The sequence below is a fragment of the Haliotis rufescens genome, unplaced genomic scaffold, assembly GCF_023055435.1.
Source record: "Haliotis rufescens isolate VD_foot unplaced genomic scaffold, xgHalRufe1.0.p SCAF_7, whole genome shotgun sequence".
Taxonomy (NCBI): Eukaryota; Metazoa; Mollusca; class Gastropoda; order Lepetellida; family Haliotidae; genus Haliotis; species Haliotis rufescens.
In genome coordinates, this window is record NW_025964361.1 from 58,854,607 (window position 1) to 58,879,817 (window position 25,211).

Below are 25,211 nucleotides of genomic sequence, written 5' to 3' on the forward strand. Positions count from 1 at the left end.
TACATAGAAGGTTTAGTTATGTCAATATTCATGGAGGAGTAACAAAGAGTTATTTTCAGTCAATATTGAAAACATGTTATGTTTATGCTCCAACAGAAAATGATGAGTCACAACCCTTTTGACACTTTTTCAAATGGAACTAACAAAAATCAGAATTTGCTTTTAAAAGTAACCATACCAAGGGAAATGAAATAAGAAGTGTTTCCTCACCATGGTTCTCTGAAGACGAGACATAGGTCAGTCCTATCAAGGCCATGTTTTCACAGATGTGTAGAAATGTGCACAAGGCTGCCAGTGTTTTATACAGCTGATTTCGGAGTCCGACATGAATTGATGTGTGGTAGCTGTAGTACGCAATGGCCACCATGAACCGTGGGCCGCAGTGGAGAGCAATACACACTCGCCACACATAGCGCTGCGGGGTGAAGCCACCTATAGCAGCACTTATTGATGGTAAAAAGTTGGGTACCTGGAACATAAAGGTTCAAATATATTTTCTTTCTCAAGTCCATTACCAGTCTCCCAAATGTTCCAAGTCTAGCAGCCCAAACTTGCCTCTTAGCAACATATTCAGTAGATTTAGTTATGATAGAGACTTTTATTTGCTGAGCTCACATGACCAAAGGAATTTTACAAGAATCAGATTTCAGGCAAGTGGCCGACCACATTACATAGAAGAGTTTAAAGCAGTCAATGATATTCTATAATTGTGTTATTTCTTATCCATCATCCCATAGTACAGCTATCTGCTAATGAATGCATCATTCAGAATTATGGACTATCTTTGGTTTTTTTAGTGTATTTTTTAACATCATGTAGTTTTTTTTATTCATGGTTGAATTTCAACTTGAAATTGGACGAACGTTTTTTTATGTAAAGAGAAACTGGTCGAAAATGTTGTGATACAATTACAATCCACGTCATTGTTGATGTAAAGTCACAAGATCTGAGAGTCATGATCTTTAATAACTCAAAGCCACTGCCTGACTTTACGTCTGACTGACTGAGGTTGGGATTTTACGTACCCCACAGTGTGTTTCTGTGGAAGATTTGAAGTCGAATATCACAGACCAAATCACGCAGAAAAAGGTTGCAAAAATTGGTAAACTGCAAACAATCTTGCCAAGTGTCGCAAGCGTGAGTTTGAAATGCACTGGTTTGTTGAGATCTGAATAACTCGCAGGCATGACCTAGTATTATGAGGAATATACAAAAATAAACAAGAGGTAAATAAATGACACGTGAGGAACCCGGAAGTTAAAATGATAACATGTTAATATCCCTACGACTAGTTATATTCGAACTCATCAAGAAACGTCTCAGTTTGAATTGTCTGTGTCATTTGGTCACTGAAAGATATGAGGTTGTGAAAGATGAAACATATTGTGAAACAAGTGTCATACAGAACGTTCCTGGGCAAGCAACTGCCGCTAAAGGGGTACTGATCTTAATCAATTCCCCGGGACTGGTTGTTGCCTTTGTTATTGTTTTTTCTTCTGAGTACCCGGATGATTCGCGACCTGTAAGACTATTTGTCACTTTTATTGATAGGGCGTATGGTCACATTGATCAACAAAATGAAATACAGTTTTAGATAATAAGGAATAATAAGGAAATGTAGGTATCTTTGTGGAAAGCATCGGTAATGGCACGGACTTGTATATATGTTATATAGGTCCGTGGTAATGGTGACGGAAGTTTTGATAAGTCACTTGCTTGGTAATTGTGCGGTTTCTCGTTTACACCATTTGACTTGCAACACAAAGTAAATATTTCTCCTGAGCATTGCGTATTTTATCGTGTTTATAATTTTAGTCAAAATGTGCGAATTTTTCACTTTGGAAATTAAACGCCTGAATATTCAGTTATTTTACAAATTGACAGAAAATATGTCCATCTGTATTGTTGTGACAACCACAATCTCATTAAAATCAGATCTTAGTTTTCGCTACCCCTTTTGTTTAGCGATAGCGAGAACTAAGATATGATTTTAATAAGATTGTGACAACGAATTACAAACATGTTTATGAGACTGAACATATTACGATGAAAAGTACATTTCTATATTGTTTGGCTTCTAATCCTACATAATAATCTATTGTGATGTTTTAGGCCCTTTTGATCGTCTTTATCAATTTTAGTCAAACTGTTAAAGAAATGGACCGATTTTTCAGTCAAAATGACTAAAATATTTACACATTTTATAATTTGCCTGAGAGAATCATATTTTAAAAATTGACTGTAATATATACACGCTTACAAAGGAAAAGACAACAACGTCTATCGCACATCGAAGAATTTCCGAACCAAGACGTAGAGGAACAAGAACGAATCTGTCCAATGCTACAGCAAATGAAGGAAAACAAAATGCAAATATCATAATTACAACCTACCAAACTTATGTGTATAATTTTAGGAAGCATCCTTGGTCGAGGAATGTATCTGTGAATATCCACACAAAGGAACAATATCCCATACGAGATACTGACTTGTGATGCCATTTTCTGAGAGGCTAGTGTTGTGTTTCACTTTAAGAACATTTGACACTTTAATTTCAACCTTGATGATCAGATTTGCCAAGTTTCATCTTTTTGATATGTCTCAAAGTATGTTTTATAGTGTTTGGACAAATAAGGTTTCTCATATATCTATCAATGGTGACGTTTCTTTTGCGGTTCAGTATATAACAATCAGGGGCCTTTCCAAATGACGGCATCCGATGAGCTCCGCCGTTCTTTTTGTCTGTTTAGTCTGAAGAAATTAACTGACATGCGCCCTTTGTCGAAATCTTTATAGATCACGGTTAACCAGTGTTCAAAACTGTGTAAAACAAATATTGCCTCCAAGTTTATTTAGCTGTCCTTACAGACGGTAGCACAGTCTCTTGTCACGCTCAGTTGCGTTGCGTATCATCCGGGTACTCACGGAGAAAACAACAATAACAAAGGCAACAACCAGTACCGGGGAATTGCTTTAGGTCAGTGCCCCTTTAATGGGGACACAATGGTCAATAATCACCTGTCAGTGGTCAGTTATGAAGTCTTGGTGTTTGGCCGCGTGAAGAAAACGCCAACGTATTTGATGGTTTACTCCCATTCGTGAGATGTGCAATCAGTCAGACAACGGAGTATGGAATAATGAAGTCAACACCCCTATCTGAACCCAAACTGGACTTAGCGGATATATTGAATTAAACTAATTGGGCATAGGTGGGAACTTTTCGAATGTGGCTTAAAAATGTAAAGGAAAAAATTCTCTGTACTTCTGTTACCAACTGTTGGATCAAACCATTTTAATAACAGTTAGGGTGGGGAGGGCAGAGCGGGTATCTGTAAAATCAGCCATATGGTTGGGCTTGCCCTCATATCGCCTACACTCCATATGGCCTACAATAATTATAATGATGAGTTGTACCACCCTATCATATCAATGGGTATTACCCAACTGGCTATACATGCTTTGATTGATGACTTACTTATCTTCTTCTTTGATCAACCATACACATGTTTTTTTTATAGTATAAACATGACTTACTAATCCTTTTTTTCTTTGATCACCTAAGCTGTTTTTTTCTGTGTTAGCAAGACCTGCTCATCTCATCTTATTCTTTATCGCAATGTTGTATATAAACCTCTGCAAGTTTCACACTCAGCGTCAAAATGGCAGATCTTTAGAGAGCTGAGTTTGTTACTACACAGAGAGGCGGTCAACAAGTGCTTCATGCTGGATGGATACCGATACAGACTGAATGTCAAGCGTCAACCTGCAGTTCACTGGAAGTGTGTCATTCCTGGCTGCAATGGAAGATGCAGCACTATCGGCGACCACATCGCATCCACTACTCCGCACACTCATCCTCCTGTTGAGAATGCAGATCACATCAGAATGATAGCCAGAATGAAGGAACTTGTCAAGACGGACATCACTCTTGAGCAGCAGATCTACAATGCTGAACTCGACCAAGCTGACGAAGACACAGCAGCCACCATGCCTTCCTTTGCCAGTGTACAAGCTTCCTTGTACAGACATAGAGCCAAGTCGGTTCCGCCAGTTCCTGAATCCAGAGCCAACGTCAACCTGGAAGATCCATGGACCAAGACAGAAGATGGCAGAGACTTCCTGTGCGTAGACGACGGCGTAGATGACGGACTACTGGTGTTTGCAACCATTGAGATGTTTGCAACCATTGAGATGTTGGAAATACAGAGTGAAGCTGACATCATGTTTATGGATGGTACTTTCTTTGTTTGCCCTAGCTTGTGGTTGCAGGTGTACATTATTCACTGTCTGGTGGATGGCAAAATGTATCCTGTGGCATTTTCACTGCTCCCACACAAGACCAAGCAGACTTATGTTAGATTATTTAGATTGTTGAAGGACATTGTTGGTGCAAGGACTGGTGTAGAACTCTCCCCAGATGTGATCCAGACAGACTTTGAATCGGTTGTTATCAGTGCTGTCGGTGACAATCTCATTAAAATCAGATTTTAGTTTTCGCTATTGTTTGGCGGTAGCGAAAACTAAGATCTGATTTTAATGAGATTGTGTCAGTGAGATCTTCCCTGGCAGCTCAGTTCGGGGCTGTTTCTTCCACTATGCCCAAGCTTTGTGGCGTCAAGTTGCTGACGGAGGTCTTGTGCGAGAGTACATGAACAATCCTGCAGAACAGAGCCACGTCCGACGAGCTGCAGCTGGATCAAGTCCAAGATGTTTGGATTGAAGTTATGGAGCAGGGTCCAGATGGTCAACAGATTTCCACCTTCAATGACTATGTAACAAGTACCTGGGTAGAAGACGACGCCAGATTTCCCTGTAATATCTGGAACCAGAACACTGGACCTCGCCCCAACAACCACCTGGAGGGGTTTCACAATGGACTAAAGAAGAGAATGCCCCGGTCACATCTCAGCATCTACCAGTTCATAAAAGAAATCAAGAAGATTGAGACAGCAGATAAACGTTCTAGACGACAGACAGGTCTTAGTGGTGCTGTTAACTGCCGTGCACGTATTGACAGAGACAGAGATGCCCGACTTGAGAGACTGAAGCTACACCTCGCAGCTGGACGAAAAACTGTGATGCAGTTGGACACTTGGTGAAATTACAGTAATTGTTATGTGACTGATGAATTAGTGAATCACACATGTACTTGATTAACTTGTGTGACTGATCATCGTGATGATGATATTGATGTATGTTGAATATATGACCTTATTAAAGTATAAATCATCAGTGCAAGAGTTTATTTTCTTTAGTTGTTGAAATATATGAAGTATACCTCATGAGTGAAAGAGTTCAGACTTCTAAAGGTATAACAGCATTTATGTGATGTGCAGTCAACCCTAAATTTGTTTTAATAAGGGCGTAGGCGAAATGGGGTGTAGACGATATGAGGTCAGGCTTATAGTTTTTGTTGGTTACAAGCTGTCTGACTGGGCATCTGGCTATGGGAGGACACACATTTTGGTATCAAAATATGTTTCATGTTTATAAATAGCTGTTATTTTTATCATTATAAAGGGGGGTTCGCAGTCTTATATTATGAGGGTGGGGGGACAACATGTGGCATCCTTTACCTGAACTTGAACATGTCATTTCATATATCACCCGTGAAGTTTCGGGATAGAATTTGGATTCAGCAACCCATGCTTGTTCTGCGTTTATTTGTTCTACAGGATTGTCGGGCCCAGACTCGATTTACAGACCGCCCTCGTGTAGCTTGAATATTGCGGAGTTAAACAACAAACAAATCATTTCACATTTTCAGAAAGAATAAGCCTTGATGAAAGTAATTGTTACGTTAAACAAGAAACAAATATGTGAATATACCAGTTATAGATAATGACTCGAATTACGTTTGCTTGTGCAAACAGATTAATTGTCCACAGATTAGGTGATAAACATATAAAGGTCCCTCCCTCCCTCACTCACGTCCTTCCTGTTTCACTTGTGTGAGGTGTGGACTGTAGGTTTGATGAATACGCGCACATTTCAAGTAAAAAAAAAGTTTGTTTCTGAGTAAAACATACTTTTTGTGTCCTCATCAATCACAACGTATGTTTCATTTGTTTGAATACATACGTTTTTTATATGGGGCCGTTTTCGCGACCATTTTCGGCACACCGGGGCCGTTTTAGGCATAACTCATCATTTTTCTGGTAATATTTTTGTGGAGTGTCGTCCGTTTTATTCTTTAATTTGACTGAAACTATAATGTGAATGGTCGCTTGCAAAGTGGTTTTGACTTCAATTTTCCACGACTGGTTAGGTGAATGGTCGTATGCTCTCTAAGTTGTATATAATTTACAACGATGTAACTGGAAACTGGCACGTCACTGCCGGATGTCAATCGTGTACATGTACATGTATTTAAAACTGAAAATTGTTTAAAGGTACGCACCTTGTGATATTTGTCAATATTCAACACCACACAATAACTTAATCATCTGTTATTGTTTTAGTTTCAACAGAAGTTCCTTTGGGGACGCTTTAACTGAATGAGTTGTGTGGAAAATAGTCTTAGTTTTTATAATGTCCAGGAATTGTGGGTAACAGGAAGTTTAGACTGTCTGCGTTGACAGTGAAAATATTTAGGAAAATTATGAATGTTGTGGATTATTCTCCCTGTGTAGGGGCATGTACATCAAAATACAGATAGAACTATTCATGATTTAAAGTTTGTCAACACTTTGACGTGCTGACATATGCTTACACGCAGGACAATCGTTGAAATGTCACATTGGAACAACTGGTGGTGAACCAGAAAACGTAAACAACGGACGGACTATGAATATGGCTGCTGGAAAGTTAAATAGTCAAGATAAGAAGGACTTGGAGAAATTCACAAAGTTTTTCATTTTCAAGAGCCTTCAAATCATCGTTCAATCAAGACTCGGCGAAAAGATCAGGACCAAGTCAAAACCATTTTCATCAGGCGCAGACTGGGTATGTACCAGCCTGGCATTGTGTCATCCACCAGCTGTAAACTGAAGAAATTAAAAAATAGCTTAAAAACTAATAATTTGTTACATTGATACTGATTTTTATAAACATATTCCGACACACTGAAAAACCACAAGTTATAAGAACCAATTTTCCTTTTTCACAATGTTTACCTTGGAGTTGACTAAATTATAAATTAATGTTGAAACCTGGTAAACTAACCAACATTTTCCTGGGAGGCCAGTTGTTATTGTAGTTACCTAGTTAATTGCAGTATGCTTTCTACGTAATGATGATAATGATGCTTATGTAGTTTAACATGCTTTATGCCGGTCAGGAGATGTTTTGAAATGTTTTCTGGAAGTATCCATGACAATGGACATGATAGGACCTACCAAAGAGCCATGTTGTAGGACAAGGACAAACTATTGGAGTGTATCAGTTATAAGTTAATTTCTCAAATATACCAAGTTAAATAGCGCTTATCTGAACTTAGCTGAAGCAGTCATAAAACTCCAAATGACAGAGTATACCTAGTTGGTAATCATGATACAGATCTCTATATATTTCAAACTAAACAAATCCTGCTTGATATTTTTAGGCTTCACAAATCAACTAGGTCAACAATTAGCCAACACAGTCAATAAGTATTTGAAGAGTGAAAATATGAAATCTAGTTTATGCATGTTGTAACTACCAGATGACATTTTCTTTGCATATTCAGCTGCTCTGTGTCATTTAAGACACATGTATCTGTTTTAAAAAAAAGTGTTTTATTTTACAATTGCATCTCTACTTAGTCATTGTGTGTGTCAGTTTTTTTCTCTGGCAATGAGTTATGGTCAACCTCAAAATACTGGTAGATCTACTGTCATGACTATAAAGTGTCAAAATCTTAGCAATGGCATGTAGGGTTGTATGTAGGCATGGTAAGCATGGTAAGTTGGTGTAATATATTTATTTATTAAACATGTTTGTTAAACTGTTCAACTGTTCAACTGTTCACAAAATTTAAGCTAAAAGATGCCATGCCAATCAGCGTTATGAATTGGCACTAGTCCTGTAGTCGTTGCCAAACTGCCAAATAGACTCATAGAAAGTTTCCTTTTTTAACATGTTTAAGGGTTTTGCTATATATATTATCATTATAAGGACAAGTGGACTAAAAATGTTAGTTTCTACCGCTGAAAATGATATCACTTTCGCATGTTTATCATGTTTATTGTGTTTATCATTCAAATGATCATGTATGACCCTAAGGACAAGTGCTGATGTAGTATAAGCCTGATAAAGTGGAACATCAAAGATTTAGGAAATTACATTTGTTTACCAACACAAAAAAACATGTTCACATTACTTGCATAAAGTAACATCACTTCAGAAGTGTTCAACTAAACTTGCTGAATGTATATTTTTATGTTCAAAATGCCATATATATTTTTTGTCTTTTACTTGCTGTTATGATCATGCGCAATTCTTACTTTCTAAGTGAAATACTGTTAAAAAAAACATATTATATGCATACTTTTCGTAACTGCATATTTTGTTTTGACAAATATTTTTTTCAATGAGGAAATACACCCACATCCAAAGACTTGAATACAGTGAAATCATTTACATTTTCATTTCAGTTCAATCTTGCCATACGGGACATCCCAGAAGTACACTCTGAAGCAAAGAAGGTATTGTCTGGCCAGCAGTCTATGCTGGGTCAGGATGTGTGTGTGGAGATATCCCTGCGAACGGCAGAGGGCGACACCATGGTCTTAGAGACGTGGTACATCTCCCTCAACAAGGAACAGTGTGAACCGGGTGTCAAGGTCTCCTACACCGTCTACAACAGGATGGGCATAGCTTTAAAATCGTTATTCTCAGTTTCTCGTGTTCCTCCTGCCTACAGGTTAGCGAGGAGACAGAGTGCCAATGGAGGAGGAGATTATGTCATATGCTACAGAATCTATCTCGGAGATCCACAGTTCTTTCAGTTGGGTGATGGGTACCAGTCTACTAAGGTTGGAGCAATTCCTACGCCGGTAGGGACAATCTTGCTGAATTTGGCTTACCGGACGAAGCTGCTCATTTCTCCACACAAAACTACCAAGGATTTACCTTTTGAAGTTAAGGACGATCATTTCAAGAGAGATGCCAGCCCAAAACTACCGACAACACCTAAACCCTGCAGTTTAGGTTTTAGAAGGTAATCTTGAATATCAGTACTATTACAAAGTTTATCTGTATTGTTATTGGTCAAGAAAGGGTCACAGGTCTTTCCTGAAAACACGGTATTGCCCTGAGACCCACCCTGCTGGGCAGCGACTAAAACTTATATTGCCCTGTGTGATTAAGCCAATAGACTCAAAGGAGAGAAATATCAGCCAATCAGAGAGAGCGTAATGCAAGGCTTGTTGGACATCATCTCCAGTGTCTTCCCGTAACATCTGATTCAAATTTGAAATTTTTATATTTTATTTGTTTATGTAATCATTGTAATATAACCAACCATAAATATTGACCAACAATACAAGATTGAAGGAAATTCATGGAAGGATGTGTTTTCTGAATTTCCAAAAGTGAAAATTTTCATGTGTTTAGGTAAAATAATTTTGAGTGTTACTCATTCAAACAGCTGAAGTATGTTTTGTTGCTTGCATAGACATGATAGAATTTCATTCTTTTGATTATGAATGTATAAGTATGAACAATGATAAAGCCCAAAGTTTAAAGATTGAATTATCAGTGATTATAGCAAAACTAATTTTTCACCTTTGGGATTGCACATGGTTACAATGTGTGACCTGCCTGTCCGTGTGCCAGCTTACCCCAGCATTATATCATCATGATCATAAAGCTGTTATTATAATTTGGTGTGATGCTAAACATTCAATCACTCACCATTTTGATTCTTATATAAAACTAATAATCCACATTTCAGAAGAAAGCAGGCTCCTTACAGAGTTGTATGAAGTCCATTTCATTCTTTTCTCAGGAACAGCACCTCTGATGAGCTCCTGAACGTGGGCCTGGACAGACAAGACCTGTGTTCCACCATGTTCTCTACCAGCCCCTCATCCGACCTCAACATCAATGAGTGCGGAATGGCTCTCAACACTCAGCCACTTTGTATCATCAATGAAAAGTCAACAGAAGACAAGGATGACCATCGACCCAGGAGGTTAGCAAGTTACATGACCTGCTCAGAGACCAATATTCCACCCCAAATCTGAAACAAATGTCTGTAAAACATTTAAAATTGTAATTAAAATACCCTGTTCATAAGGAAGTGGTTTTGATGCATTGTTTTACATTATTGCATTGAATGCACTGTTAAGATACTGTGTGAAAATGCCTCTGAATATAAGAAAATGTATGGGTTTTTTTTCATAAGGGCACTTAGGAATCCTAGATAAATTCCTGCCTGTTTCTCCTTAATTCTAGTTATGTTACATAAACCATGAGTGCGAAATGAGTTCATGTTGTCTATTTTTGTTTGGTAGAATGTTTTTGCATTTATTGCTAATCCCAGATATGAGAATTGATGTCTAAGTTCTAACCGTTTTCCCTGCAGCGTTCCAGAGAAGGGTTCAAACAGCTTCACAGAGCTGCAGAGGGTGGGGGCGTTTGCGACACACCGCAGCATGAAGGACTTGAAAACTGACATGGAAGAGATCCCCTTCTTCAGCCTCCTGGCTCCGACCAAACCTGCAGAATTACCACCACCGCCCCCACCACCTATAGAGAAACTCAAATCCTCTATCACATCAGGAGAGACAGACAACATGGAAACCACAACCAACTCGGCTGGAAGTGATATTAACAAGAGCAATAGCAGCGATGCTTCAGCACCAGATGATTTTGTGATGGTGGAATTGGTATGGTGATTCTGAGATGTTTTCCTATTTTTGCATGTTTAGTTTTGTTCATGGAAAGGTCAGCTTTCAAAGGGCGATGTCCACTTACAAAGAGGAATCTCCTGACATGATTACTTTTGAGAATAGGTCTCCAGGAACCTATGCTGGTCGCAAGAGACGACTATGTGGATCAGGGTGCGGTTGTACAAAGCGATCTTAGCGCTAAGGTGATCGTACTCCCATACCTTAACATAGACTTAGACAGTCGTAGCGCTAAGGTTGTTTTGTACAACTGCGCCCAGGTGGTCTGGCTCCTTGTACCCGATGGAGTGGATCATTGCTCATAGTATCATTTACTAGGATTGTCTGTCTAGACTCAATTATGTAGAGACCGACATCATATGGCTTGAATAGAACAACAAGCACATACAAATGAATATAAGTCAAGTCAATACAGGTTCCTGTGTTTTTCGCTCCAAAGAGATAACTAGGCACAAATTTGGAAATGATGAGTCAGTCGTTCATTTAATATTGAAAACAGAAAATTCTTTTGCTTTGCCATATTTTTTCACTTATCCTGATGCAACCATATGCAATATTCCTTCTTGCTCGATCATAAAACTGTAGAACATTCATATGAACATACCCAACAACCACCTCTCTCCGAGCTTGTACTACTGGTCAGCTTTTCTTCATTGCCCAACTTGGACAGACATGTTTCTGATACACTCCTGGTTTACGATTGGAATAAGACTTTGGTTGTCATTTCGATTTGCTAATCTGAGGACCTGTGTTGATCCGGGGTAGAATAGGTCTTCAGCAACACATGCTTGTCATAAAAAAGTGACTGTGCTTGTTGTAAGAGGCGATTAATGGGATCGGGTGGTCAGGCTCGCTGACTTGGTTGATGCATGTCATCGTATCCCAATTGCGTGGATCTATTTCCAGAGTTTCAATCACTGGATTGTCTGGTCCAGACTCAATTATTTACAGACCGCCATCATATAGCTGGAATATTGCTGAGTGTGGCGTTAAACAACAAACAAACAAAATGTTAACCTGAGATTTATCCTTTGTGTAACATTAATCAGTGGTGCCTGGCTGTAAGGAACTAACTAAACGGCTACTTATATTCCTCACTGTGTTCTCCAATACGTGTCATGTTCCATCCACTATTATGATGGTGTTTTGTGTCCTTGTTATTGACCACTTCTGATGTAAATGAACGTTTCACGTTGACACAAGGTTTCCACCTTGGTGTAATTCTGCATGTGAAGGCTCTGTTTTGGTATACCTCAGTCATGTTTCCCTTGCTATAACGCAGGGTCGGTTGCGTTTTGTTTAATGTTCTATTCTAATTTCTCATTATATTGTACATATTGAAAAAAGAAGGCATGGTTAGGTCATCTCCGAGCCAGTGTCCAGGATCAACAAGGACCTATCTCGTCCTCTCCGCAAGTGCATGAGTGGTAAAAAGTCAAAAGAACAGGTGCCTTGTGCAAGACTACAGCAAGGCCAGCGAGATCACAGTCGCCTTCTCCTGAGTCTTGAAGCACGTGCACGTGTACTTCGGCGCCCAGCGTTGCTGCCTCTGCCACAGATTAGCAGCTGCTTATAGCATCCAAATATAGGCTCCTTTGGATTGTGGACATGCTCAAAGTTGAACCTGTCCCTCTACCATCGGCTAAATGCTCCTCTGCCCCGAAGGTTCCAACACCTACTTGCACAGTTCACGTACATACCATAGTCGAAAGTATACCAGCACTTCTGCAGCAGGCGGGATGAGGTCACGCTCAAGGGTGTGCTTCCGAAGCCTGCAATCATACCAACCTGATTGAAGGTGATTGGGATTTTTTTCCCACCTCAGCAACCCAACAATGCCAACAATGTGGACAATGCCATTACTTTGGAAAGCTCTGCTTCTTTGCAGCTAAGATTAATGATAGGTCCCTGTTGTTTGTTGACTCAACTGTCACTCCTGCCATTGTCTCTCATAACCACCTCCGTGCAAGCATTGATGGCCAGAACTCGTCTGCCAAAGACAGACTTTCATGGGAACTTCTCTTGTTTTTGGAAGATATTATTTGCCTTCTTCAGGATCTGGCTCAACCTCTCATGCATGCAATGGGCTCCCTACTCATGTATTGAGAAGAAAGGGTGGTACCCATCTTGTTTGAGCTTTTATGTTTACCTTGGTCGTCCGTGAAACACTTTAACAATCCTTTTTAGGAGGTTTATGAGAAGTCTTTGTCCTCCACCCAGGCCACAGCTACAGTTCAGGCCGGGTACCTAGTATACACCGAGGATGCCCTATCAGCCCAAGGCTGCCTCTGTCGGGTCCAACCATTCTCCAAACCATCGACACAGGCCTCATCTTCTCAGTCCTCTAAGACCAGACCACTCTCAGCCCAATAGAGACAACGGAGTTCCTGCTACATTTGCCCTTACGCCAGGATTTTATAGCTGCTTCTTGCTGGTTTCAAAGAAAAATTGGTTGAAGCTGCAAATGATTCACAGTCTGTATGTATTCAATCTCAGCTTCTTGAACAAGCCTCCTTGGTTTCGGATGGTTACGCTGCTGCTGCCTCGGACTGCCATTCCACCTGACACTTCCTGGCCTCATTCTACCTCCAGGATGCTTACCTGCATGTCTCGGTTTTTCCAACCTACTGTTGGTACCTCTGTTACATCTTCAATGGCTGATTCATCACCACAGAAGGAATATTGCATGTTGTTGTGTCAGGATAAGTATATCAATAAGAGGAATACTCTGATTCCGTATGTTTACATCGCTTGAGCAATGTTGCATCTCTTCATGACAGAGTTGAATGAGTTTTGGTATATGAATCTATATATATTAGTTCAGTCTGTTGTGAGATTAGTCCTCCAGAGGGGAAAGTGACAAAATTTTGGACTAAACAACTAATTTCAACATGGTTTAAATTCATTGTTATGTGACTGACTGATCTATCTTTGATTGATAGAATACAGATACCAAAATATAGCAAAAGAATTAGCAACCATCAACAGCTGTTTTGTATGTGTGATCAATGCACCAGTACACCTACTTTGTGTGAAATGTTGACAGATATCAAAGACACAGAGATGAGAGATTCCAAACATTGCAGACCAGTCATGCTTGAAAACAACATAACTTTAACAGTGACAATATTTGTTTTTAATTTTATTGGTACTGCTTTGTTAGGCAGCCTTGCTTTACAACAGTGTAAGCATCTATAACAAAACGTTGCTATAGTAGTACAATAAAGAAGTTGTTATCCATAAATTTTGTCTACTTTGTATTGGTACCGGGTATTATGAAAGTATATCTACTCACTCATTCACTATACTCCTTTCTTCTTCCTCCTCAGAAAACACCATTTGCAGGAGCAGACGCCAACACTGACCTTGGCAAGTTCTACCGAGAGTGTCAGGGTGCACCGAACTTGAAGATGTTCGATGAGGAGGAGAGTGGATTTAACGAGACATTGGAAGTGGTCACAAACCAGCTGGCTCTGTTCGAGTCTGACATGAAGGGTTTTGATGAATTTGTTGATTCATTAAAGGACCAGGATTCTAGCGGGTAGACATACCTGAGCACAAGCTGCTATACTGACCAAACGACTCATGCTATGAAACACTGATAGTCTTAGACAATATGCCTCCTGTCTTGCATGGTGTAAACCACACTTTTCTCACATATTTTTGCACTCAGAAAGGGTTTTATGTCAGAATAAACAGAAATAGTGTGCATCTTTGACTGATTGCCTGATTTCTTTGAAAAGAAATCTAAATACAAATCAGTAAAAACTTTTTAGGATATCTTTGGTTTTGGTCTACAGAATTTAAAAAAAAAAAATTCTTTCATGTGGTGCAACTCTGAAAATCCAGTATCGTTTACAATAAAATTAGATAAAACATCCCAGGTTGACAATTCAGAGCGATATGTCCTCATAGAGCTGTCCCCTACAGTGATGGTCCAGAAGACGTGTTTTCCCAACCGTCAGGGTCTCAGTGTGTGTGGAGTATGTTGCGTGATGAAACTTAGTGCTAGGAGCAGCCGAGGAGGGACTGCGTACATACAATGTATACTTATCATACTCATAGAAAGGCATTTTCTATTTTTTGCATTTTACCATGACTGTAGCTAGGTGTTAAGCTTGGAGTAGAAAAGTTACTTTAATGACCATATCTAATTACATACGATACTGGATGATCAAAATTTACAGTGAAACGTTGTGGAGAGGATGGACTCCACTACGAATGAGAGCAACGTTTCATTGCGAAACATCATTATTCATTCTAAAAATAACCCTGTTGGGATGCCCAGTTCAAACTGCTCCCCAGCGATCTACACTGGTCCTGAGAGGTGACTTAATGAATTGGATGATCAGACTCGGAGATTTGGTTGATTGCATGTCATCGTACCCCGACTGTGTGGATTGTTGCTGACAATATCAATCACTGGATTGTCAGGCCCAGACTTGTTTATTTACAAGCCACTGTCATATAGCTGGAAAATTGCTAATGGGGCATTAAACAACAAACAATAATTCTGAAAATATACCTCACTGAAAACAGTTCTCCTCAATGATAAACTGAAATTTTGTTTCCGTTATAAAAACTACTTTCTTATAAAATTGTCAGGCTAACTGTGACATAGTCTTTGATATTCCTTCATGGAATGTGGATTGGTTTTCACATCTCAAAATGGAGGTGTAAATTGTTTGACCTATGTCTGAATGTTGTCAAATGTGATACAGCTTTGAACTGCAGCTAAATACAATATTGCTGCGTACTACTTGCCAATAATGCAATGTGTGTAAAGTGTCTATAAGTGTAAATATCAACACCTCCATATAATGGAATGTATTTGTGTCGTGTATGTTATGTTGCTGTTACAAATGTGTATTTTTAAACGTAGCCTATCTCACACTATGCATTTCTTCTTTTATCTTCGATCCTATATGGAAACATGGTTGAACAGAGTTACCAGCCTCTAGAAAACAATCCACCCAAACACATCCCAGCATCACTATGGTCACCTCCCAAACAAATGGGTCACGAATATAATCCCGAGCATATCGACCTACACAATGTGATCACATGCCTCGTTTGTCGGTCACTTCATTCTCTTTCTCCATGCAACACTGTCGTGACGTGTTGGATTAGAGAATACATTTTGTTTCTCAACGTTTTCCATATACTTGGCACAGCAATTTTGATGTCACGATAAGCAGAATGGGAAAGAAGAAGAAAAAACGTCAACAGATAATCTGCGAAATGTGAAGTGTGAGATAGGATAAGTATATAAATATACAATGTATTGGATATTTTCCAATTCTGACTCAGAAGTAAAAAGAGATTGGTTTATGTGAATGAGAATGACTATTCAAGATGTCAATCAACTGATAAACATGTCTAACATTATACATGTACATCTTCCTAAATGTATATGACTATGACATTAACATGACAGGTGGTTTTTTTTAGCTTCTCGCACACCTGCAAAAGTTTTGAAATTATTTGCAGACAATAAAACAATTATCCATACTTAGTAGCATACTCAAGAAGAAATATGAACCCCACAAACATTTCAGAAGTCATTGTAAGGGAGAACATTGTTTTCTGTTTTACAGTTATTAAACATACTTAGTTATTCAGATGTGATATATATCTATAGATAAGTATGCTATTTTCCAGTGTCTCAGTGCCGACATAATCAGGAAGTATAGCATATATGAAAGAAACTGTTCACAAATAGCCAAAGACTGAAACCTTATGTATGCTTCCCTTTGTCTTGTTCATATTGTAAGTATTTAATTACTGATCAGAACAGCTGACATTCCAAATCCATCATTTCCAAAATACTTGTATCTTGTGAGAATAGAAAGTTTTAAACAGGAAATTAAGTCTTTTAGCACAATTTTTCTCCGTGTCTCCAAGTAATACTAATTAATACTGCAGTAAGATCTTGCTAGCGTCAACCTCATTAACACAGTTTATCCCTTAATAAGAGCAGGAGCCCAGTTATAGTAGGGTTTCCAGAATGAAATGCAAAGTGTGGTCCCCAAATGCAGGGGATGATATGATACCATATTTGCTGTAAGGCACTTTGCTGGAATAAGCACCCTCTGACAAACATCTACACCAATCTGTAAGGAATTTATATAAACCTCCCCTGCTAAGGTCGACAGTGTACATGACAGTATATAGTTTCTTGCGTATACAGCGATGTAGAAGGGATATATATATTTGCCTAGTAACTATTATCGAAAAACAATGTTAGTTTCACCAATGCTGGAAACCCGAGATTGTTTACTACTGCTCAGACACTGACAACAAATTTCGCACGTTTATGGTTTTAATTAGTGTCCCCCCGTTGTCTGTTTCCTAAAGGCTCATGGCACTTATTTGCAGCAAATACATAGTATAATCCAGTTATAAAATTTGTGGAATATCAAACCAAAATTGGAGACTCTTAAAAATATTTGTGAAGACCTGCTTCTCATTAAGTCAAGATTGACAGTTCCTGGTAAAGTCTTGAGACAGTTCCGGGTAAAGTATTGAGACAGTTCTGGGTAAAGTATTGAGACAGTTCCTGTTAAGGTCTAGAGACAGTTCCGGGTAAAGTATTGAGACAGTTCCTGTTAAGGTCTAGAGACAGTTCCTGATAGTCTTAAGGCAGATCCTGGTAAAGTATTGAGGTTCTGCAATGGGATAAAAACTGAAACAAACTTTGACCTGACTTGTATTTTGTGAATTGTCAGCACCCCTGAATGAGTTTACCATGATGTGAAGTGTATGAGCTTGGCTTCAAGTATCATACTACCGGTAACTGTTGTGGTGTTATTAACTGGCAAATGGCAACAATTATCTCCAACTTGCTCAGCATTACTCCTGGCCATTCACTGTGTGTGTCGAACCTATGTACAGATTTAGTAGGAAGGAGACACATTGTATATTTTTGAACTTCCACAGTTTGAAACTACATTGCAATAATATATCATGCAAGTGTTGACTCTTTAATGCTTTAAAAAACTATTCAAAGAGTTAATATTGGTTGTATTCCCATGATTGTGTAGTATGGTATTTATTGTGTACATGTTACATTTTTTATTGTGTCATCTAGTTGGATTCATTTGTAAATATTCAGTGTGTTTAATGAATGTTTAAATGTTCAGTTGCCAGTACCCCTGATTTCAGACAAGAACTATGTGAATGTCACTTTTTGAAAACTTAAGACAACCCATATAGCTAGTCTTTTGGAGTTTAACGACCGTTACAGATTAGATCTGTTTTGCAGTTTATATGTCATATGCATGTTCATGCATTTCAGAGGCAAGATCAAAAGTGCACCAGTTTCTACTTTTTAAACTATAAATTGTGATATAGATAATTTGACTACAAAATTCATTTCTGGTGTCCCTCTGCCGTGACATTGCTGAAATATTGCTAACAGCGGTGTTAAACCTAACTCACTGAGTTGTTAAAGATATAAACAATGCATATTTCTTCACTTGGTAAACCCACCAACCCTATAACATTACACTGCTCTTGGCCAACTCCACACAGGGCTGTTCTGCTCCCTACCATCATAATGACACATGTTCCTTGTGTTTCCATCTCTCTCTGATTTGAGGGAGCTTCACAAACTGATTCTTTTTATCATCTATGCCTACAAATGTATTCTGGTCGCTAGCAGTTTGATGGAACCATTTCATTAATGCCCACTAGATTTATTTTCTAATGTAATATATAATGTTTGGCATTTTTCTTAATAAATAGTACATAGAATAGAAATAGGAAAGTTTTGAGCTTGCGCCTGAAAGATCTATCATTATGATATTGATGAAAATACTTATATTTGACAAAATTCCTTTTGGTGATTTCTTAGAAGTGTCATCATAAGACACGTTCAACTTCAAGGGAGATAATTCTCACAAGGCTCTTGAAACCTAATGCACTGGTGTGCATGGTATTCTGTCTGAAGTTTGTGTAACATCAGTTTTTTTAAGGTTGATTTCATTTTCTAATATTTTGCGACATAACAATCTAATGTTAATCTCATACATCTGTCATTGATACATATCTGTATTTATTTTCTTTGTAATTAGTGAATCAACTTCTACATTTTGAATATGAACTTGTCATGGTACCCACTTCTTCCGACCTAGGGTTGCTTGATACAATGAAATCCACATATTTATTGCCATTCAGAAATATTTTGGTCTTATGCACAGCCCTCCTCTGGAGAACGTCCCCGCAAGAGTATTATGTTTCTGTTTAAAGACCAACCCTAAAACACTGACTCTGAAGTAGCACACCATCTCATACTGAACACAACAGACCACCGTAACATTTAAAAAGGCATTATTTGAGAAGAACTTGTTTGTTTTTTTCAGTAAGAAATGTAATCAAGAAAACAGAACTGATTTAACATGGGGATTCCAGGTAAGAATACAGGTCCCCAACAACCTATGCTTGTCATAAGAGACGACTATATGGATCTGGTGGTCGGGCTTGCGGACTTGGTTGATTGCATATTGTATTCTAATTGTGCGGATCTATACTCATGATGTCAATCAATGGATTGTCTTGTCTTGACTCGATTATTTAAAGACTTCAGTCATATACCAGGAATAATGCTGAGTGCTGCGTTTAACAACAAACATACAAACCAAAACACATTTAATGAGCATATCAAAGGCGAGGACATGGTCGACCATGGCTGACCAATGTTCTATACAGATATAAATCCATGAATGATGTGTGCCAGGATCCTATCACTGGTTCATATGGAGAAACATTAAATGATTATGGGACTTAATTCTTCAACTCAATGTGGATTCCATATAAGATGGGGGTCGGGTAGCTTAGTGGTTAAAGCGTTAGCTTGTCACGCCAAAGACCCGGGTTTGATTCCTGACTTGGGTACAATGTGTGAAGCCCATTTCTGGTGTCCCCCCACCGTGTTATTGCTGGAATATTGCTAAAAGTGGTGTAAAACCATACTCACTCACTCACTCCATATAAGATATATATTCATATGTAGAAGTTGATTCCTACATGTAACACATCAGCCTGATCTGTGTTTTGTAAATATATGTGCTTCAACAGATTGATCGTCCATGTGCTGAGGGTGTTGAGATGAATGTTAGCATGTTTGAATGAGTGAGACCGGAGAGCAGTTCAATATTCTAGTGTAAAGAATTATTTGAAATTCTGTTTTGTTAAAAATTTGAAAGTAACACTTCAAAGGGCAGATATGTTTGTTATATCTGGCATAACATTGTTGTGAAGAACAGACTTTCAAGTCTGCTATTGGCATTTTCTTGTTCAGCAATGAATGGGTACCGATGGGATGTGATGGTAAATTGTGACTGTCAAACTTATTGCATCTCACACGAAGCTTGGGTTGTCTACTCCCCAGGAGCTGAGATTAAAATTTGAGTGCCCTCTGATAAATTGATGATTTTGTGCTTTGAGCATACATGAGGATGCAGTTTTGCACTATATAAGCAGCTTTGATAAGTTGAAGAAACTGCGATTATTTTGTTGAGCAACTTTATTAATGAGTTTCATTTTAAGTTTTGCACTAGTCAGAAATTTTGTAGAATTTTGTGATCTCTAATATGTTAATATGGTTATCGAAAAGTTGTAAATATATCAAATAGGTTTTATGTCAGAATCTGCTGTTTGTTTGATTTACATTTTATCATATTTTGTTATGTTTTCATTAGTTACTACTGAGATTTATCAAATGTGTTGTACATATCTGTGAAAAGAATTGTGTTAATCTTTCTGTTTGCTACTTAAAAGATGCCATTGATATGATTGTTTCTTTCAACATAGTTGTTAAAAGGTATGATATTGCTGTTCTGTTTCAGTTATAGGGGTTGATGATTTTGTTAAAACAAACCTTTTTTCCCTTGTATCTGTTTTTGGTTCCAGCTGTTCAGAAGCTGTTGATCGATTGTATGAAAGCCTTTTAGGATACTATGTTGCAATTTCAAGATAATAAGTTGAAATTTTAATGTATGTATCTTGAAATTTCAGCTTGGTATATTGAAATACTAAGTTGAAATTTCAAGAAGCAATGTTGAAATTTCAAGGTACTAAGTTAAAATTTTACTAAGTTGAAATGTCAAGACACATACTTAGTTGATATTTCAAGATAAAAAAATTAGCTTGTAATTTCGCCTTAGTTTCTTGAAATTTCAAGAAAGAAAATAAAAAACAAATGGCCCTAAAAGGCTTTTATGCAATTGTGACTGCTGGTAAAAGTTCACAGACGGAGCCAATTTGTCGCAGGCAGCAATTGGATGTCACTAAACATAGCATTCATTTGGTCTCGGTATTGAATGAAAACAAATATCTGACAGTATGCAGTTTGTGAACTAAAATCAAAATCGAGGTGTTGACATATCTACTTTTTGTTTACATTCATAATGAAGGATGCTTTGTATGCACACCATCAAACTGATACGGTACATATTTTTACCTCTTCTTTTGGCACCCCTATTGGATAAAAGCACTGTGCTTGCTGTGCAAACCAACAATGGAACCAGTTTGTCAGAATCATTTTGTAACTGCAATGGCCTCTAATTGTGGAGCAGGTACACCTATCACTGACAGTGAGAACTTGCATCCACGTTGTGGACCATGGAACGAGGTACATGCGCAAGGTCAGCTAAGATTTGGACTTGGCTAAAGATACTACAGGGATGATCACCTACAAAGATGACACTCGTGTGTTATATGCACCCTTAATTATGGGCAATTAAATTCTGGAAAAATATATCTCTCGTACATAAACATTTCAGGCTGTCAGCATAAATCACGAAATTTATCTTTTTTTTGACAAAATAATATTCTAAAGAGAGCCCCCTATTTCTAATTTTGAGAGTGCCCTGGGCGCTTATTACGTCAAATACGGTAAATGAAACAAATTAATTATATTTTGCTGACACTAATTTTTACCATGTTTTGATAAATAAGAGGATACATTTTTACATCATCGCACCACATCACACTGACAACCTGGTTGAACGAAATTGTTCTACATCTTCCAAGGTTATTTCTCAACACTGAACCAAGGCATCATTCAGTAACAACTATTCCTTTCATTTATGTTTGTATTGTGGGTTGAATAATAATGGGTTGGATATTAATTTGTGTCTGCCAAACTTTTGTATTCTGTACAGCAACTGATTGTATATACGGGGAGTATGACATATTGTGTGCTTGAAGCTGTCATTGTGATGCACTGGGTGTTGCATTATCCGAATAAAATAACTTCAATCTTGATAGTCTTTTATTTGAGTATTCTCCCTGGTACAGAGGAGGTATGGTTTTTGTTCGAATGATCACAAGACAGTATGGATAAACCCTCTTCTGGGGTTTTGCGTGCTGTTGCTGGAATACAGTTAAAAGCGGTAAGACCAAAGTCGCTATCTCACTCACTCGTTCGCTGAAGTACTATCCAGCGGTAAGCCCCTCTGCCTTATCATCATACTTAAATGGTATGCCAAGTATTAACTTGTCTAAATCTGAATAACTTGACATAGTCTGTATATTCCACAGTGTCAACTTTAGTTCACTAGGTAGCAGTATCTGTAGAATATCAACCAGTGACCAAAATATGGGAATATGGGTGAGTGAGTGAGTGAGTTGGGTTTATCGCCGCTTTTGACAGTATTAAAGTTATATTGCGGCGTGTCCGCTTAATGTGGGAGAAAAGCCTGCAGTGATGCAGGTCTCAGTTGTTTAACACTTCGGGGAAACCCACGAGCACAGGTATGGTGCTGACAAACCTAGAAACATCAGCAAATCGGGATTCGAAACCCACAATCATGGGTTTCTGTCGTGCCCAAGGGAAACAACTCTGCACAGCTAATCAGGGACCTTAGACGACTGGGCCATCCGTGCCCCCCTGAATTTTCTTAAGAATGATTTTCCAGGGAGACTATGTAACATGATCACTTCAAAGAGTCTAGTTATTGAAATATATTAATGAATTTATCAAGATTCTAATTGTCCAAAACAGCAACAAAATTGCTCCACAGTGTAGCATCTTACCAGAGAGCGAAATGTCTGTGGTTTGATCGCCCTGGCTGCGTCATCCCAAAAGAAATCAAAAGATGGTACTTGTTGTTACCCTGCCTGGTGCTTGGCATGAAGGGGATAAAGAATGTTCACCTTGAGAGTCAGTATTATGTATCGTATGTGGGGTATCTATGTAAAGCTGTCATGGTATATTGGTGGGCTAGCACTATGAAACCAGTAAAAGTCTGGACAAGTACAAGCAGCCACACGCACATTTTCATGCAAATGAAATAATCGGGGATGTGATGAGAAACCGCATTTCACCTCATTGAAAAAAGGATTACGGTTGTTGTGCAATTCTTTGTTTGTCGTACTTATTAAATACCTGGTCAAATTCATACCTTATATTTTGGGCTTATATGTGTGTATACAGTTTTGCATAAATGCATGATTGTAGTCCCCCTTTATAACACATTTTAACATTTTTTAATAAGAAAACAATAATTTCTTAATACGTGTTAATGTTTTAGCAACTGGACACAATAGTGGGGCTTCCGTATAATCTAAATTTCAAACATGCAGTGACATGCCACTGATGATGTCTGCAAGGCTGACACCTCGCAACGTTACAATGCAATGACATCATAGTTTTAAGAACACAAGATGCACATAGTTTTTGCAACAACGTTACAATGCAATGACATCATAGTTTTAAGAACACAAGATGCACATAGTTTTTGCAACAATGTTACAATGCAATGACATCATAGTTTTAAGAACACAAGATGCACATAGTTTTTTAAATGACATCACAGTTTTGGAACATATGATTGAAAACAGCCTGTGATGTTGTTTCAAATGTTAACCAAAGATTGGCCCAACTGATCTAGCATGAGTGGCTGGTTCTGGTCTTGTCGTAGGTGTCGTTCCATCTGATCCCAGATCATGTTCTATGCAGAAGAGGTCTGGAGAAACAGCCAGCCATGGCTGTATAGCAATGTTATGCTGCCTCAACTCTGATACAACACGTGCAACATGTGGGCGGGTATTATCCTACAGCAAGGTGATGTTATGTCCCTGCATTTGCACAAAGGGTAGAACATGATCTCGAACGATGTCGTACTGGTAGCATATGCCATTCAATTGCCGTTTACGAGGATGAGTTGTGTTCACCCATTGAGTCGAATAACGCAAGCATTGCTAAAACTCATGGTCGCACCTGGACCTATCTGTAAAAATATACTGTCCCAATCGTGACTTGGAAACCTTAGTTCCTGTCTGCACCAAGCTAGGTGTGTCTGACAGTGACATGGAAGCAAAATTTGGCATATCGCTGGATGTCGGGGGCATGTTGTACTGTCTCAACCGATTGCGTAGGGCTCACTAATTGGTCTCAAACCAGGAATTGTCCGCGCTGTTAATGTGGCAGTTTGGTTTCGATTCCGCGGATGCACCTACCGAATATGGTTGTCTTGTTGACGTGACGTCACAAATGGACGCCCGGCCCATGGCAAGTCATGAGTGTTGCCCTGCTGTATATAACATGTTCAAAGAGATAATATTGTGTTTCAGTGAACATTCAAATGTCTGGCAACTACGTTTTGTGCCTTTCCTGTTTGCAGCATATCCAGGGCACATTCACATTAAAGAAACGTGCATCATGCTTCCAACAAACACGCAAACATCCAAATTGTGCGCTGTGCATGAACATGCAGGTGCAAATTGTGAACCACGACCTCAAAGTTGCGATGTTTTCATGAATATGTATTGAAAGCTTATTTCAGAATATATTAATTTTTATTGAACTTTGTATGAAGCACAGTTACTTTTTTCTGTTAGTACACACACCAGCAGACATCCTCTAACTGAGATCCAAGAATATTTTCCCTAAAATATAAATGTAAGGCCCACAAACTGATTGCAAGCCAAGAAGAGTCAAGGCATGGGTGAGTGTATGATGTTTTATGTCCTGAATGCAACAGTCCTGGTGTATCTTCATGATCATGTAAATGTTCACATCTGAGTCAACCAGTGGAAAGATCCAGGTGAGGTGAAACGGATTTAACATCACATCCAAGTTTATTGCATTTAAATAGCGATGTGCATGCATGCGTGTGTGTGTGTATGTGTGTATGTGTGTGTGTGTGGCTGCTTGTACTAGTCCAGACTGATGCCAATTTTATAGCACTAGCCCACTGAGATATCATGCCGCAGTTTAACATCAATACCCCACTCAGACACAGTATACTGACTCCAAGCCGACCAGTCCATGTTTTAACCCCTTAATGACGATCACCAGACAGGGTAACAAGTACCATAATTTAATATCTTTTGTATGCCACAGCCGGGGACCAAACCTCAGACCTTCCGCTA

The 25,211-nt window shown here is 38.6% G+C and overlaps 2 protein-coding genes across 3 annotated transcripts in view; one reads left to right on the plus strand and one right to left on the minus strand.

Moving 5' to 3' along the window:
• LOC124147543 (post-GPI attachment to proteins factor 2-like) overlaps window positions 1-1,251 on the minus strand; it is a 29,731-nt gene extending 28,480 nt beyond the window's left edge. For both annotated transcript variants that reach the window (XM_046518170.2, XM_046518172.2), the window contains exons 1-2: window positions 1,026-1,251; window positions 211-469 (exon numbers count right to left, since the gene is read on the minus strand). In XM_046518170.2, the coding sequence (XP_046374126.1) occupies window positions 211-469; window positions 1,026-1,187 (421 nt within the window). In that variant the 5' untranslated portion in view covers window positions 1,188-1,251. The remainder of the gene's footprint in view (window positions 1-210; window positions 470-1,025) is intronic.
• A 5,292-nt stretch (window positions 1,252-6,543) lies between these two features.
• Window positions 6,544-22,098, plus strand: LOC124147541 (autophagy-related protein 13-like). The gene is made up of 5 exons (XM_046518168.2): window positions 6,544-6,945; window positions 8,574-9,139; window positions 9,929-10,114; window positions 10,508-10,811; window positions 14,162-22,098. The coding sequence occupies exons 1-5, from the start codon at window positions 6,787-6,789 to the stop codon at window positions 14,375-14,377; spliced, it is 1,431 nt and encodes a 476-aa protein (XP_046374124.1). The 5' UTR covers window positions 6,544-6,786; the 3' UTR covers window positions 14,378-22,098.
• Window positions 22,099-25,211: the final 3,113 nt, after the last annotated feature.

Bases quoted from the DNA above. Each gene is read 5' to 3' on its own strand.
- LOC124147541 (XM_046518168.2), top strand. From the start codon at position 6,787: ATGAATATGGCTGCTGGAAAGTTAAATAGTCAAGATAAGAAGGACTTG. The intron at 6,946-8,573 runs GTATGTACCAGC...TTTTCATTTCAG, and splicing joins TTTCATCAGGCGCAGACTGG to TTCAATCTTGCCATACGGGA. The intron at 10,812-14,161 runs GTATGGTGATTC...CTTCCTCCTCAG, and splicing joins ATTTTGTGATGGTGGAATTG to AAAACACCATTTGCAGGAGC.